This window comes from Malus domestica, chromosome 10 (assembly GCF_042453785.1).
Source record: "Malus domestica chromosome 10, GDT2T_hap1".
Classification (NCBI taxonomy): domain Eukaryota; kingdom Viridiplantae; phylum Streptophyta; class Magnoliopsida; order Rosales; family Rosaceae; genus Malus; species Malus domestica.
Window position 1 is genome coordinate 21,944,082 of NC_091670.1, and position 15,157 is coordinate 21,959,238.

Genomic DNA, 15,157 nt, shown 5'->3' on the forward strand with positions numbered 1-15,157 from the left:
TGTTAATTGCAGGGATTTCATTTCATGTACAAATTTGGAGGACTAGTTCATAATGTATTTCTCATTCAACTTGTCTAAACGCTTATATTAGTTTATTTGTGATTGTTTTAGACCAAACCAATCTATTTAAGTGAAGCCAATCAAGCGATATGTTTGGTAATTTCTAGTAAAGCTCAATCAAATTATAGATAGTTCATTATTATATTACCAAATGAAGCGACCGGCTCTGGTAACATATGAGATCTTCATGATGAACTATACACTAATTTAATATATATATGAATAACTAAATGACCTCAAACTTAATTGATTTATTGTACACAATCTTTGAATGATCATTATGAAAATGTGTAGATTATATTATGACATGTGTACAATAACAATTTGTTAATTATAATTAGGTGGACAATAGATATTGCAATAAGTGAAATGAGTTCATCATCATTGTGTCATCTCGAATCACTAATATATGCTCTTATGTAAAAGTTTTTGCCGATAGCCATATATTAATGGTTTGAAACGCTACAATAAAAATAAACTCGTCACATAAAAGTCTCTCTTGCACCTCTGCAATGGACACATATATTGTATAAGTTTATATTTTCTTCAGATGTTATGTGGTATAGTGTTCAAATAACATGATGTTCCATACACATGATGCAAAGATGTGTATAAAATTATTTCTAATCGACATTGTATTTTGACACAAAGGCTTAGTACCGTATAGTGTATCTATAACATATAATTTGTATAACTTGTTTTCATATTCTTGAGGAAAAAACACAGAGACTGACATAGCTACTATTTTATAGTTGATTTGTATCTCTCATGCTCAGTCTCCAAGTCCCCTCAGTCCCCACTCCCCATACCAAAATTGTCGTTTTTAGCTGTATTGGACCCCATTCGCCCTCCCTCTCAAGTGCTTCCCTCCCTCCCTCCAGTCTCTCCCTCTGTGTCTCTCTCCCATAAACCCCCTGCATTGTCCTCACTTCCAAAGCCTCCAACATCACCGCCATCCTCCTCCCTCGTAGGCCGCCGCCAGCCTCCAACTTTGTTTTAGAATAAAGTCCCAACACAGAGAAAAAATCATAACAAGCTCCACATGGATCCCTTCTTTACATCCTTCCCTTCTCTCACCGTCATCCTTCTTCTCTTACTAGCCATGGCTTCCACAGGTAAAGCTCCAAACTTTCACTCTCTCAGCCTCTCTGCTTTCATGGGTTTTCCGTAATCTCATCTGGGTCACTCTCCAAACTCACATTTTCACTAACACCTTCACAACTCTCTCTCTCTCTCTCTCTCTCTCTGTTTTGTTTTTCAGGTGTATTAGCGACGACATTCACATTCGTCAACAGATGCGACTACACAGTGTGGCCCGGCATTCTCGCTAACGCCAACAGTCCTAGTCTCGACTCCACCGGATTCGAGCTTCCCAAACAAACCGCCCGCACTTTCCAAGCCCCAACCGGCTGGTCCGGTCGTTTCTGGGCCCGAACCGGCTGCAGTTTCGACGGATCCGGTTCCGGGTCCTGCACCACCGGCGACTGTGGCTCTGGCCAAGTCGAATGCAACGGCGCCGGAGCCTCCCCGCCTGCGACGCTTGCCGAGTTTACTCTCGGCACCGGGGGACAGGACTTTTATGACGTTAGCCTCGTAGACGGGTACAACTTGCCCGTTTTCGTCGAGGGGACCGGCGGGTCGGGTCAGTGCGCCTCGACCGGGTGCTCCTCCGATCTGAACAGGATGTGCCCGACTGAGTTGAGAGTCGGAGACGGCGACGCTTGTAAGAGCGCGTGCGAGGCGTTTGGGACTCCCGAGTACTGTTGCAGCGGCGCGTATGCTACACCCAACACTTGTAGCCCGTCGGTTTACTCGCAGATGTTTAAGGCGGCGTGCCCCAAGTCGTATAGCTACGCCTACTACGATGCTACGAGTACGTTTACTTGCACCGGTGCTGATTATACGGTGACGTTTTGCCCCTCTTCCCCAAGGTAAATAAATTAAAGCTACATGCTTTTGCTTTATTGTCTCACAAGCTTTTGTACAACTCATCGGTCGGGGATTTTCATTTTAAAATTTATTCGAGCGGATTCGAACACAAGATCTTATGAGTTCCTGACTTGTTATAAAACAGCAACAAAGTTAAAGATTATTCTCTAAAAAATATAAATAAGATCTAATATTCTCTCATTTTGTGATTTTCACTTTGGTGTGGATGATTTAGTGGCTAATTGCCAATGCCATGCTGCCAAAGTTTCTCTTTTTAATGTTTGATTATGTTTTGGAGTATTTTGTTTTTAATATTTGGGTTTTTATTTAATTAATTTAGGTTGTTGGGGTTGCTTTTGCATGTGAATATGTATTATTTTCATCACTTTGGACTGTCACACTATTTGGTTTGTGATAAATTAGTTGTTTTATATGCTTTTTTTCCCCTAACATTTGATCATGTGGGCATGCAGTCAGAAATCTTCTAGAGATTCAACCACACCAATGACAGCAACACCATCACAAGGGGCTGCTACTGCCGGGTCGGATCCCGGGTTCACTTATTCAGATTCAGGTGCCGGCTCAGGCGGTGCAGTGTCCGGTTCTGGTACAGGTGTGGATACGGGTACTGGGGCAGGTTCCGGCACCGGGGCTGGCGAAGCAATGCTGGCTGACGGGTCATGGCTAGCTGGTTTGGCCATGGGAGACTCACCTAAGACAGTGCCTCTCCCCACTCTACACTCAACACTCACTACCCCAGCAATTTTATGTATCGTCTTGTCCTATCTTTACTTGTAGGCCATAACTTTCATGCACCCGTTGCATGTGATGAGTGTCGTACATTTGTTAGATCATGTGAGTAGCACATGACGATAAATGTTAAACAACGGGCGCAGGTAAGTTTCCTTCCAACTCTATGATCCCTTGTCTTGTTGGTCTGCAATGTGAATTCTACAGAGCTTTTGAGTGTTTTAGTGTCGCCGGAGTTTTGCTTTTGGTAGGAAAAGCTTACAGATTCATCAAGATGGTAAAATCCATTAAGATTCCCTCATCATTGTAACATACGCATAAGAAAGTTGATCATTTTCTCTCTTTGAACTTTTTTTTTTTTGGGTAGCAAGGACTTCTGTCAAACAAATACGCCAAGGTGACGGTTTTTCAAATTAATTATGAAACATTACGTGGAAAACCTATAACACTAGTGTCGTGTAATTAGTCCGGGATTTCAAACAGGCATTCCGAGTTGTAGTCAAGCCCTTTATGTAGTAGTAGAAGCCCTTTTTCTTCCCACTCAAGGCTCTTGTCTGAAAGTTCTGCCGGTATGTACTTATTAAAGCAACAAATGAGGATTGAGAACCGTTCTTTTAACTTTAGATGGCTTTAGAACGGGGAATTAGCTTGAATGATTGGGTTTGGACATTTGGTTGTAGAAATACTCAGTCTTTAATAATGAAGATGTAATTGATCATATATCACTACACAGCGATGACGTATTGATCAGTTTTTTTTTATCTTCAACTGGATATTTGCTTTTGGGTTTTGTTTTCTGCTTTGATTTTTTATCAAAAGAAATAGAATTTATTCGTGGCTGTGAAGGTTTCTCTCGAAAGGGAAGTGAATAATACTATAATGTGAATGGGTGAGTACAATTGTAGGCTGCTTTCCGTTTGACAGAGAGGCACCACTTTGCAGGCATTTCAAGTTTATGTTTACTATCTGTCTACCTTTTTTTCTTATGACTCGTGAGAGTTCAAACCTTCAACGTTCAAATTTTTTGGGACAACTTGTTGGAGTAAATTCTGAATATGTGCAATCACAGATAAAAAAAAACTTATCTACAATACAATCTCTATAAACGAATATTACTGGGACTAAGAAAAAAAAAAAACGGTCGTACCCAGTGCACAAGGTTCCCGTTTTAAGCAGGATCTGAGAGAGGTGAATGTCGGCTAGCCTTACCCTCATTTATGGAGAGGCTGCTCCTAAGAAAAACTATTATTATTTTAGAGAGGTTGTTTTTTTTGAGTGAAACGATAGCGGTAGTAAGTTAAATGTTAAATTAGTCACCGATGAATTTCGAACCCACGCCGTCATGAAAAGGCATGACACCTTTCCATTATATCAATAAATGAACAGTATTTGATTTAAGAAGTTTATTTTATTTTATGTTTTGTTTCATTTTTTATTTTTTAACAATGATGCATGATATCTTATAAAAGCAACAAATGTACATATATGACTTTAAATTTGTAAGATAATTTAAGAACTAAATCAAGTTTTTTTTTCCCCCAAACTTAATGCCCTCGAAGATAAAATATACTTTGGAGGCATATTTTGAGAAGTTGAATTGAGAAAATGTAAGTTGTCTTTTTAATATATACGATATCTACATTATGAGAGTATGAGAGTGGACTCACAATGGGTTAACCATAATACTTTGATTTGAATTCTCCTTTAACGTGAAATGAACTTAAAAACTATCACTTACAAATGAGTTTTTAAAGTAAAAAAAAAATCCTAAATATGTATTATGAATATTTATGTGTTTTTTCTTTTATGTATCTCGTCACTTATTAATTTATATTCGTTAGGCCTTAAATGATTTAAAAAAAAATTATTATCTTCTGCATTTAGCAAGGTTATAATTTTAGTACACCGGCTCTAGTCGAGACTAGAATGACATAAAAGTTGATTATTGGATTATGACTTAGGCGTTGATAAACGTGTTCATTCTTATTGGTAACATATCATTTAGTTTGCAAATTTTATTTCTCTAGCATTATCTTTTTATTATTTAACTAATGTTGTGATTTTATTGAATATCCATTTATCGAGATTTATTGCACTTGTTATACAACGTTGAGTATACAATAAATATTAAGAATTATTATTGGCATTCTAAAAATTTTATTTTGCACTTCAAACTTTCTATAATTAGAAAAAAAAATATGATTGTGAGGAGCGTAAAATGTGATTATTGGAGTGCTAATAACAATTTTCTAAATATTATAGACACAAGAAGGAACGAAACCCTAAGTTATTTCCATGTTATAATTTTGGTTTGGTGAGATAGTGCATTGTGGTTGAAGTCGTTAGTTGGATTTTAAAGGGAAATAACTTAATCCTGAGTGGGTGTTGGGGACCCAAGAACAAATACAAATCAAATCTTTACAAATCCTTAAAATAAAGAGGGATTTGGACCAAAAGTGGCACATTTGTGCAAATAACAATATTATCTACACTAAAGGGGAGACAGTAGGCTTAGCTTCACAATAGACTAGCAATAATGTAGTTCAAATTTGCCATTGACGAGAATTGAACTAAAGATATCTCACTTACAAGTGAAGAAGAATATCACTAGACTATGGATGATACTAAGTGGATATGTAAGGATAATATTAGAGAGACTAAATTTTTAAAACTAAATTTAAAAACCAAATAATATAGTTATTAATAATTAAATTATTAATTAAATACTTATTAACATGCTTATTTTTTATTGATGACATATTATTTAGTTTGTAAATTTGATTTAAAATTTTGATTTCTTTTAACATTACTAATCATAAGCCCTCAGCTTTTCTTCCCGTAAAAGGAACATGATGTTGACACTGTTGAGATGAGAATTTAGGTTTTCTTTGGCCCACCTTTGAAAATTTTCGTATAACTTCAGACCCACTTTTTGGACCAATCTTTGCACAATTTGCGTTGTGATTATGTCGATGTAGGCGGATAGCTTATAGTCGGGCAGAAGTTTTTTAAACTTTTAGATAAAATATTTTAAGAAAAACTAATGAAAATGGCTTGAAAATTTTGAGTTTTAATGATAAGAACAAAATAAAGGGTAAAGTAAATAGTACAAGGACTGACTTTTTAGTGTAAAAACGTGGTTTTTTGTTAAAGTGAACAGTACCAGAGCTTTTCGTTAAAGTTCCCAATATTTTATAAACAAATTTTAGTAAGAATGCAAGTTAATTTTTGAAAAGCATTTGATGTGTTCCCAACAAGAAGTACATAACTTGTCCTTTTAGCGGGAAACATTTCAAGTACTTTTAAAATCCAAAACCATTTTATCTAAAAATGGTTTCAATCATTTTAAAACAATTGACAAACGAGTCCTTAGTCCCAACAAAAGTTTTTCTTCTTTTCTTTTGCGAAAATTTAACGAGAAAATTTTCATTATGCCTGAAACACAATGGTATATCACGTGTTATTAAATAAGTGGTAGAAAGTTTTATTTTTTCTAAGTTAATTTTTTAACACAAGTATCTCACAACTTTGAGTTTTAACGATAAGGACAAAATAAAGGGTAAAGTGACACACCCCAACCTGGAAAGGTCGAAGCATGCTGGCCATCATCGTGAGGTGACGTAACCATAAGGGTAAGTGATGTAAAAAGTGAATAAGATTAAAACTAATTAGAACTAAACATTGAAAGAGTGCGCAATTCGTGGGTTGAACCCACTACAATTATTCAGAGCGTAATAGACAGTGAGACTACAGAAGAGTAGTCAAAGCAACCAAAGTACACTTATTACATAATAGTGATAAGTTCATACGTCTAAAACAGAAGGAAATGTCAGAACTGCCGGGATTCCTCGAGTGCCACAAAGAGTACAGCTATCTAGGTCCTGGAGGGGCGAAAAACAAAGTTGAGTGGGTCAGCAAAACAATGCTTATAAGAAAACCTTTATCTTTGAATATACTAACCTCTCGCCGTAAAATAAGTATAGTTTCCTTAAACATACTACTCAAGTATATAAACGATAATTCGATACTATTAAAGCAGTATAATAATCAGAAATATGCCAAGTAATGATGTATCGAATGCCACAGTAATAATCAGGTGATAATCAAGTATAGCTAAGTGCTCATCCATCTAAGCTGACACACAAGTTCGAACAGATAGATTCTGACACGAACATGACTGGGTATAATCAATATGCTCTAGTACAACGATCATGTGAAGACTGGTGCAAAAGCACATCACATACAAGTCGGATTGACTAAGTGCAATTTACCTGACAGGACTGACACCTAACTTGGATCCAAGGTGAGCGAACGGTGTAGATGTGAACATACACATGAAGGACTGGCCCTAGCCCTAGGGTGAGTACTAACACCGGGTGCATCAAGATGAGCATGTACAAATATGTATAAATGCCATGACAGTAATATCACAAACATATAGTAGCATTTATCACAGTTTATATCACAATAATGATACTAGGCAATATAGGCGTAAAAGTGAAGTAAATATGCATTTACGGAAACTATAAATATATATATAGGTATAAAACAACTGCTCACTCACAAATACGTCGCTGGGTCGTAGCCCTCGAGCCTAGCTTGGCCTCGAAAATCCTCGGGATAAGTTTCCCCTATATGTGAAATAACAAAAATAGCATTAATTAAAGCACATAACAGAAAAACCCACGCGCCCTGCGAGTACACTGTACTCACCTTCCTCGCGAAAGTCTGCAGTTTTTGTAGATTTTTAGTCCAACTTCCAGAGCTCCTAACGAATTCTTAACCAAATTCACTTCTACAAAAGCCAAATTAAAGCTAGGAATGTGGTCTACCGATCCCAATTCATAGAAAGTTAGAATATAGTCCGAGTTAATTAGAAATTTGGCCTGAAAGTGGCTAAACGACGACGGTTACAAATTTTCCAAAAACTGAAATTTTCTTCCTAACTTCCAAAGTTGATTTCTAACTCGATACTTGACCAAACTCAGTGATTCAAAAGCCATTTTGAAGTTAGGAGTGTAGAGAACAAGTTTGTACTAGAAGAAGTCCAGTTGTGGTCGAGGTTGACCAGAAAAATGGCTTGAAAGTGACTAAATGGCCACAGTTCTAGAATGAAAAACGCAGGTCCTCCTTGTTCTCGAGTTTCTAGGTAAAACCACACGCCAAAACACAAACAAAGGATCAATAACAACCCATAGAAATGAAATGAAGGTTCTAAAGGTTTCTCAAAGCTCACCTAAGCCATAAATGGCTTGAAAATCGATATGTCGAACTCGTTGAGTCGACCTTTCGAGTTGGTGAGTTAAAACTCGTCCACACCAGATTTCAAGGACATGGTTGTGATCGTGGGACTGAGATGATAACAATGGTGTAATTTGTTTTTCGCGTTTGTGAGTTTTGGTGTGTTTTATGGTTGTTGCAGAGAGGAAGAATAAGAAGAACTCGGCGTGGGAGAGGGAGAAGAGAGAGAAAGAGAGATAGGATGTTTACCTTTCTGATAGGGTGCAGGAATAGTTAGGATTGGTGAGTAAATAATGGAGAAGATGCACGGGTAGGATAAAAAGGAATCCAATGGATATGTTTTTAGATTTCCTACAGTAAAAGGAAATCAAAATCTATCCGAAGTAGATATTTTTTTCACTTTAAAATCTACGCCTACCCGTACTAGCGTGTACAATTTAAATGCGATAACGAGAAATAAAAAGGAAAGCGCTAAGAATAAGTCCACGTCACTTGCCAATAAGGGCATAATCGTCAATACATATACTCGGGGAGAAATTACATAGGAAAATTAGGGACGAGTCGTCAAAATCTACCCCCTTATAAAAATTTCGTCCACAAATTTCAATACTGACTACTATCAAAGCCATAAAATAGACGTGGATACATATCTCGCATACATTCTTTTGTCTTCCAAATGGCTTCCTCTACTGAGTGGTTCATCCACAAAACCTTCACCATCTGCATGGTCTTGTTCCTAAGAACCTTATCCTTCCAATTAAGGATAGTCACTGGAACCTCATCATAGGTCAATTCTGGATTGATCTCCAGAGGCTGAGGAGGGATTACATGTGACAGATCAGAAACGTACCTCTGTAGCATTGATACATGAAACACATTATGCACTCTTGCCAACTCTGGTGGCAAAGCAAGTCGATAAGCAACTTCCCCAACTCATTCAAAGATCTGGTACGGCCCGATATACCTAGGGCTGAGTTTCCCTTTCTTGCCGAATCGCACACCACCTTTCCACGGCGATAATTTCAAGAATACCTAATCACCAACCTCATAAACTCTGTCTGTAGAATGTCTGTTGGCGATACTTTTTTGCCGATCCTGGGCCGCTTTCAAGTTAGCCTTTATCACCTTAATGTTCTGTGTCGTCTCCTCCATGATCTCAGGGCCCACTAAAACTCGTTCGCCAACCTCAGACCAATAAAGTGGAGTACAACATGGTTTTCCATACAACGCCTCAAACAGTGCCATACCAATACTAGAATAGAAGTTGTTGTTGTACGCGAACTCTATCAACGGTAAGCGCTTATGCCAAGCGTCTCCAAATTGTAAAACTGACGATCTCAACATATCTTCCAAAGTTTGGATAGTTCTCTCTGACTGCCCATCTGTTTGAGGATGATAGGCGGTGCTGTAGAGTAATCTCGATCCCAAAGCTTCCTGAAAAGCTACCCAGAATTTCGAAGTGAATCTAGGATCCCGGTCAGAAATGATACTAACTGGGACTCCATGGTACCTAACCACTTTAGAGATGAACCGTTCGACCAACTGACTTAACGAGTAATTCTCACGAATGGGTATGAAGTGTGCTAATTTGGTAAGTCGATCAACCACCACCCAGATACCATCGTAACCATTTCGCATACGAGGTAACTTGTACACGAAATCCATCGTAATATCTTCCCATTTCCACTGTGGTATCGGGAGTGGTTGCAGTAATCCAAACAATCTTTTCCTTTCTGCCTTAACCTGCTGGCAAATTGCACAACGACTAACATACTTTGCAACTTCTCTTTTCATACCTGGCCAATAGTAGAAGTGTCGGATGGTATGATACATCTTGGTGCTCCCTGGATGCATTGCATAAGCAGAAATATGCGCTTCATCCAACATGTCTTTCTTTAGTTCCTCAACATTCGGTACATACATCCATTCGCCTTGCATAAGCATGCCGTCAGGATCTTTAATCCAGAGGTCATTCTTTTTCTCGTCTAACACTGCCTGTATCAATTCCTTAGATTCTGTATCGTTCATCTGAGCTTCGAGAACACGATCCAACAAAATCGGTCTGACCTGAAAACTGGCAATTAGGGCCCCCCGACCACCCTCTTTCAAAGCCACTCCAGTGGATCTCAAGTCAGTCAAAAGAGGAATGCAACTAGCATAAAGAGCATTAAGTTGGTTATGAGACATCCTACTAAGAGCATCACCTACTGAATTGGCACGACCTGGGTGATACTCAATGGTGCAGTCATAATCACTGAGCAACTCTACCCACCTCCGCTGCCGGAGATTGAGGTTCGACTGGTTGAAGATGTACTTAAGGCTCTTATGATCAGTGAAGATCTTACGCTTTTCCCCATAAAGATAGTGCCTCCAGATTTTTAAAGCAAAGATGATCGTTGCCAACTCGAGGTCATGAGTAGGATAGTTCTTCTCATGGGGCTTTAACTGTCGCGATGCATAAGCAATCACTTTATCATGCTGCATTAACACATAACCAAGACCATTCAGAGACGCATCACTGTAGATCTCGAAGTTCCCACCATAACCGGGAAGTGCTAAGACAGGTGCATGAGTAAGAAGATACTTCAACTGCTAGAAACTCTGCTCACATTCACTACTCCACACAAAATGAATGTCTTTTCTAGTCAATTTTGTCAGAGGTAGTGCTATGGTCGAAAAGTCTTTCACGAAGCGTCGATAATAACCAGCAAGACCAAGAAAGCTTCGAACTTCCGTAACTGTTCGGTTGTTCCCAATTCTCCACAGCTGCTATTTTCTAAGGATCCACAAACACACCCTGAGCTGATACCACGTGCCTTAAAAATGACACTTGATCCAGCCAAAACTGACATTTGCTGAACTTAGCATACAACCGATTTACCTTTAACGTCTTTAGAACCAAACGCAAATGCCTGGCATGATCAGTTTCATTCTTAGAATACACCAAAATGTCATCTATGAAAACAATGACGAACTTGTCGAGATATGGATGAAATACTCGATTCATCAGGTTCATGAAAGTTGTTGGTGCATTAATCAATCCAAATGGCATCACTAGGAACTCGTAATGACCATATCGAGTTCTGAAAGCTGTCTTCGGAACGTCGTCGCTTCTGATCTTCAGTTGGTAGTAACCAGACCTCAGATCAATCTTCGAGAACACACAAGAACCTTTAAGCTGATCAAAGAGGTTATCAATACGAGGTAACAATTAACGATTTTTAATCATTACTCGATTCAACTGCCTGTAATCGATGCATAACCTCAAAGTTCCATCTTTCTTCCTTACAAACAGAACTGAAGCTCCCTACGGGGGAATGCTTGGTTGAATGAAACCCTTATCAACTAACTATTGCAACTGAGTTTTAAGCTCCTTTAACTCTGTGGGAGCCATACGATAAGGTGTAAGAGAAATAAGATTAGTTCCTGGAAGTAGATCGATGGTGAACTCCACTTCACGATCCGGGGCTAAGGCAGGTAATTCCTGAGGAAAAACATTGGGAAAGTGTCTAACTACTCTGACATCTTCCACAGATGCAGTAGTCTCCTCAGCTAGCACGACATGAGCTAAGTAACGTTGACAACCTTTATTCAACAGTCGTCTCGCCCTTATGGCAATGATAACTTCGTGCTTTACACCACCGCACTCACCGATAAACGTGACAGTAGGCATGCCGAGTCAGTGAAAAGTAACAACTTTCTCATAGCAGTCCAACCTGGCACGATTGTAGTGTAACCAATCCAGGCCTAAGATAACGTCAAAATCAACGATATCCAAAGGAACAAGATTAGCCGGCAAGACTACATCTTCGACAAGGATAGGACATCCTTGATATTCCCAACTAACAAAACAGATTTCACCCCTAGGCATCGAGAACTCTAACTCGTAGTCGAGTGAAGTAGGATGTGATTGAGTTGTTTGAGCAAACTAATGGGAAATAACTGAATGTGTAGCACCAGAATCAATTAAAACTTTAGCAAAATGGCTTAGAACATTCAACATACCCATGATCAAGTCTGGATTCGCCTGAGCATCCTGAAGGGTGATGTTGTTAACTCTCCCCTGAACTTGTTGTCTGCCTTCATGACCCCTATTTGCTTAAGTCTGATTACCCCGACCCTGATTACTTCGGTCCTGCTGGGGTGGATTTGCCTGTCTGCCTGAACCTCCATTGCTAGACGCTACGTCTAGGTTCTAATATTGCCCTCCAGTATACATTTGTGCTCCGTTACCTTGATACGGTGTATAATCTCCCTGAAACTGTGGATAACCTCCCTGAGTCTGCTAATAGCCTCCCTGATAGTAGGGAACCTCAGGTGTATACTGGTATGGTCCTCCTTGATTCGGGACTACGCCCCCTTGGTAGTGGAAGGCTCCACAGTGGCCTAATTGCTGACTGTTACCAGGTGCTGGAAGTTGCTGTAGAGGGACGGCAGTTGGTAGATTAGTAGGCTGATTCTTCTGATTCTAGGGACAATTATAAGCCATATGCCCTGTTTGTCCGCAAGTGAGACATCCTCTGATTCCTCTCTTACACTCGCCATAGTGATGGGTGTTACATCTGCGAAAAAACTGAACACCTGAAATGCTGGAGTTTCCTTGATTCTAAAAACGAGAACCACCAGCGGACCTGCCTCATTTCTGAGGTGTACCGGAGTTAGAACCCCCGCTCGAAGATCTAGAGTTGTTTCCACTTATTTTAAAATTTTGAGCCCTTCTTGGGCCAAGTGACGATCGTCCTCTGTTATTATACCTCTGGACATTCCCACCAACATCCTTATCTTCATCGTCAGGAGCATTCTCCGAATCTTCAATCCGAAGCAAGATCTCAAAGAACTCATAGTAAGTAGCATATGGAGTAGAGGTTGCTATAGTACACCATTTCTTACAAGTTCCCCTCTTAAATAAACGAAGCATCTCTCGGGGATTAGCAGCAGTCTCGGGGCAATAACGAGATAAGTCTGTGAACCTTCTATGATACTCAGTGGCTGACATATTGCCCTGCCTCAGGTCTGTGAACTCATTCTTCTTACTATCTAAATACTCAGGAGGGACAAATCTGGTTTGAAACAATCGTTTGAAAACATCCCAATCTATAACATCTGCATCAGATAAGGATCTCCTTTCATGATCCCACCAAGATTCTGCTCCCAATCGAAAGAAGCATGTCGTTGTCTCGACCCATCTCTCTAGGGAAAGATTACCCTGCCTGTGCATAACTCAAAAAGTCTTCTCCACATGATCGAACCATATCTCTGATTTCTCTGATCCCTCATTACCAAAGAAATCATTAATCTTCAGGCGAGATACAATATCCAGAGTATTCCCCGGGGTAGGAAGAAATGAAGATTGAATAATAGTGGCGATAACCTCACCAAACTGCCCAAAGTCTAGAAAGTTAGTCTCAGCTGGAAAATATGGCTCTCTACGAGGTGGCATGGTTCTGACATAAGAAAACAAGAGTTAAAATACACTGGGAAGTGCATGACTGTCTAAACCGATGCTCTGATACCAAACTACCACACCCCAACCTGGAAAGGTCGAAGCATGCTGGCCATCACCGTGAGGTGACGTAACCATAAGGGTAAGTGATGTAAAAAGTGAATAAGATTAAAACTAATTAGAACTAAACAGGGAAAGAGTGCACAATTCATGGGTTGAACCCACTACAATTATTCAGAGCGTAATAGACAGTGAGACTACAGAAGAGTAGTCAAAGCAACCAAAGTACACTTATTACATAATAGTGATAAGTTCATACGTCTAAAACAGAAGGAAATGTCAGAATTGTCGGGATTCCTCAAGTGCCACAAAAGTACAGCTATCTAAGTCCTGGAGGGGTGAAAAACAAAGTTGAGTGGGTCAGCAAAACAATGCTTATAAGAAAACCTTTATCTTTGAATATACTAACCTCTCGCCATAAAATAAGTATAGTTTCCTTAAACATACTATTCAAGTATATAAACGATAATTCGATACTATTAAAGTAGTATAATAATCAGAAATATGCCAAGTAATGATGTATCGAATGCCACAGTAATAATCATGTGATAATCAAGTATAGCTAAGTGCTCATCCATCTAAGTTGATACACAAGTTCGAACAAATGGATTCTGACACGAACAGGATTGGGTATAATCAATATGTTCTAGTACAACGATCACGTGAAGATTGGTGCAAAAGCACATCACATACAAGTCGAATTGCCTAAGTGCAATCTACCCGACATGACTGGCACCTAACTTGGATCCAAGGTGAGTGAACAGTGCGGATGTGAACATACACGTGAAGGACTGGCCCTGGCCCTAGGGCGAGTACTAACACCGGGTGCAGCAAGATGAGCATGTACAAATATGTATGAATGCCATGACAGTAATATCACAACCATATAGCAGCATTTATCACAGTTTATATCACAATAATGATACTAGGCAATATAGGCGTAAAAGTGAAGTAAATACGCATTTACGGAAACTATAATTATATATAGGTATAAAACAACTGCCCATTCACAAATACGTCACTGGGTCGTAGCCCCCGAGCCTAGCTTGCCTCGAAAATCCTAGGGATAAGTTTCCCCTGTATGTGAAATAACTAAAATAGCATTAATTAAAGCACATAACGGAAACCTAAATAAAACCCCCATAGTTTGCTCAAACCTAGGGTTTAAATATATGAAATCGATCTACTCGACGACACGAACACGCACGTGAAAACCACGCGCCGACCGGAGGCCGGACGCACCCTCACGCGTCGCCCAAAGGGGCTGCCAAAAAAACCCACGCGCCCCGCGAGTACACTGTACTCGCCTTCCTCGCGAAAATCTGCAGTTTTTGCGGATTTTTGGTCCAACTTCCAGAGCTCCTAACGAGCTTGATTCTCAACCAAATTCACTTCTACAAAAGCCAAATTAAATCTAGGAATGTGGTTTACCGATCTCAATTCATAGAATGTTCGAATATAGTCCGAGTTAATCAGAAATTTGGCCTGAAAGTGGCTAAACGACGAGGTTACAAATTTTCCAGAAACTGAAATTTTCTTCCTAACTTCCAGAATTGATTTCTAACTTGATACTTAACCAAACTTAGTGATTCAAAAGCCATTTTGAAGTTAGGAATGTAGAGAACAAGTTTGTAACTAGAAAAGTCCAGTTGTGGTCGAGGTTGACCAGAAAAA

At 39.4% G+C, this 15,157-nt stretch overlaps 1 protein-coding gene across 1 annotated transcript; it reads left to right on the forward strand.

Annotated features, from left to right (window-relative positions):
• The first annotated feature begins 834 nt into the window (after window positions 1-834).
• LOC114827633 (thaumatin-like protein 1) lies at window positions 835-2,963 on the forward strand. Its single transcript, XM_029109743.2, has 3 exons — window positions 835-1,175; window positions 1,322-1,991; window positions 2,463-2,963. The coding sequence occupies exons 1-3, from the start codon at window positions 1,103-1,105 to the stop codon at window positions 2,785-2,787; spliced, it is 1,068 nt and encodes a 355-aa protein (XP_028965576.1). The 5' UTR covers window positions 835-1,102; the 3' UTR covers window positions 2,788-2,963.
• The last annotated feature ends 12,194 nt before the right edge of the window (window positions 2,964-15,157 follow it).

What these genes read in the sequence shown, in the direction of transcription:
- LOC114827633 (XM_029109743.2), top strand. Translation starts at nt 1,103, where the DNA reads ATGGATCCCTTCTTTACATCCTTCCCTTCTCTCACCGTCATCCTTCTT. An exon ending in ACTAGCCATGGCTTCCACAG is followed by an intron (nt 1,176 to 1,321) that starts GTAAAGCTCCAA and finishes TTTGTTTTTCAG; the next exon opens with GTGTATTAGCGACGACATTC. An exon ending in TTTTGCCCCTCTTCCCCAAG is followed by an intron (nt 1,992 to 2,462) that starts GTAAATAAATTA and finishes GTGGGCATGCAG; the next exon opens with TCAGAAATCTTCTAGAGATT.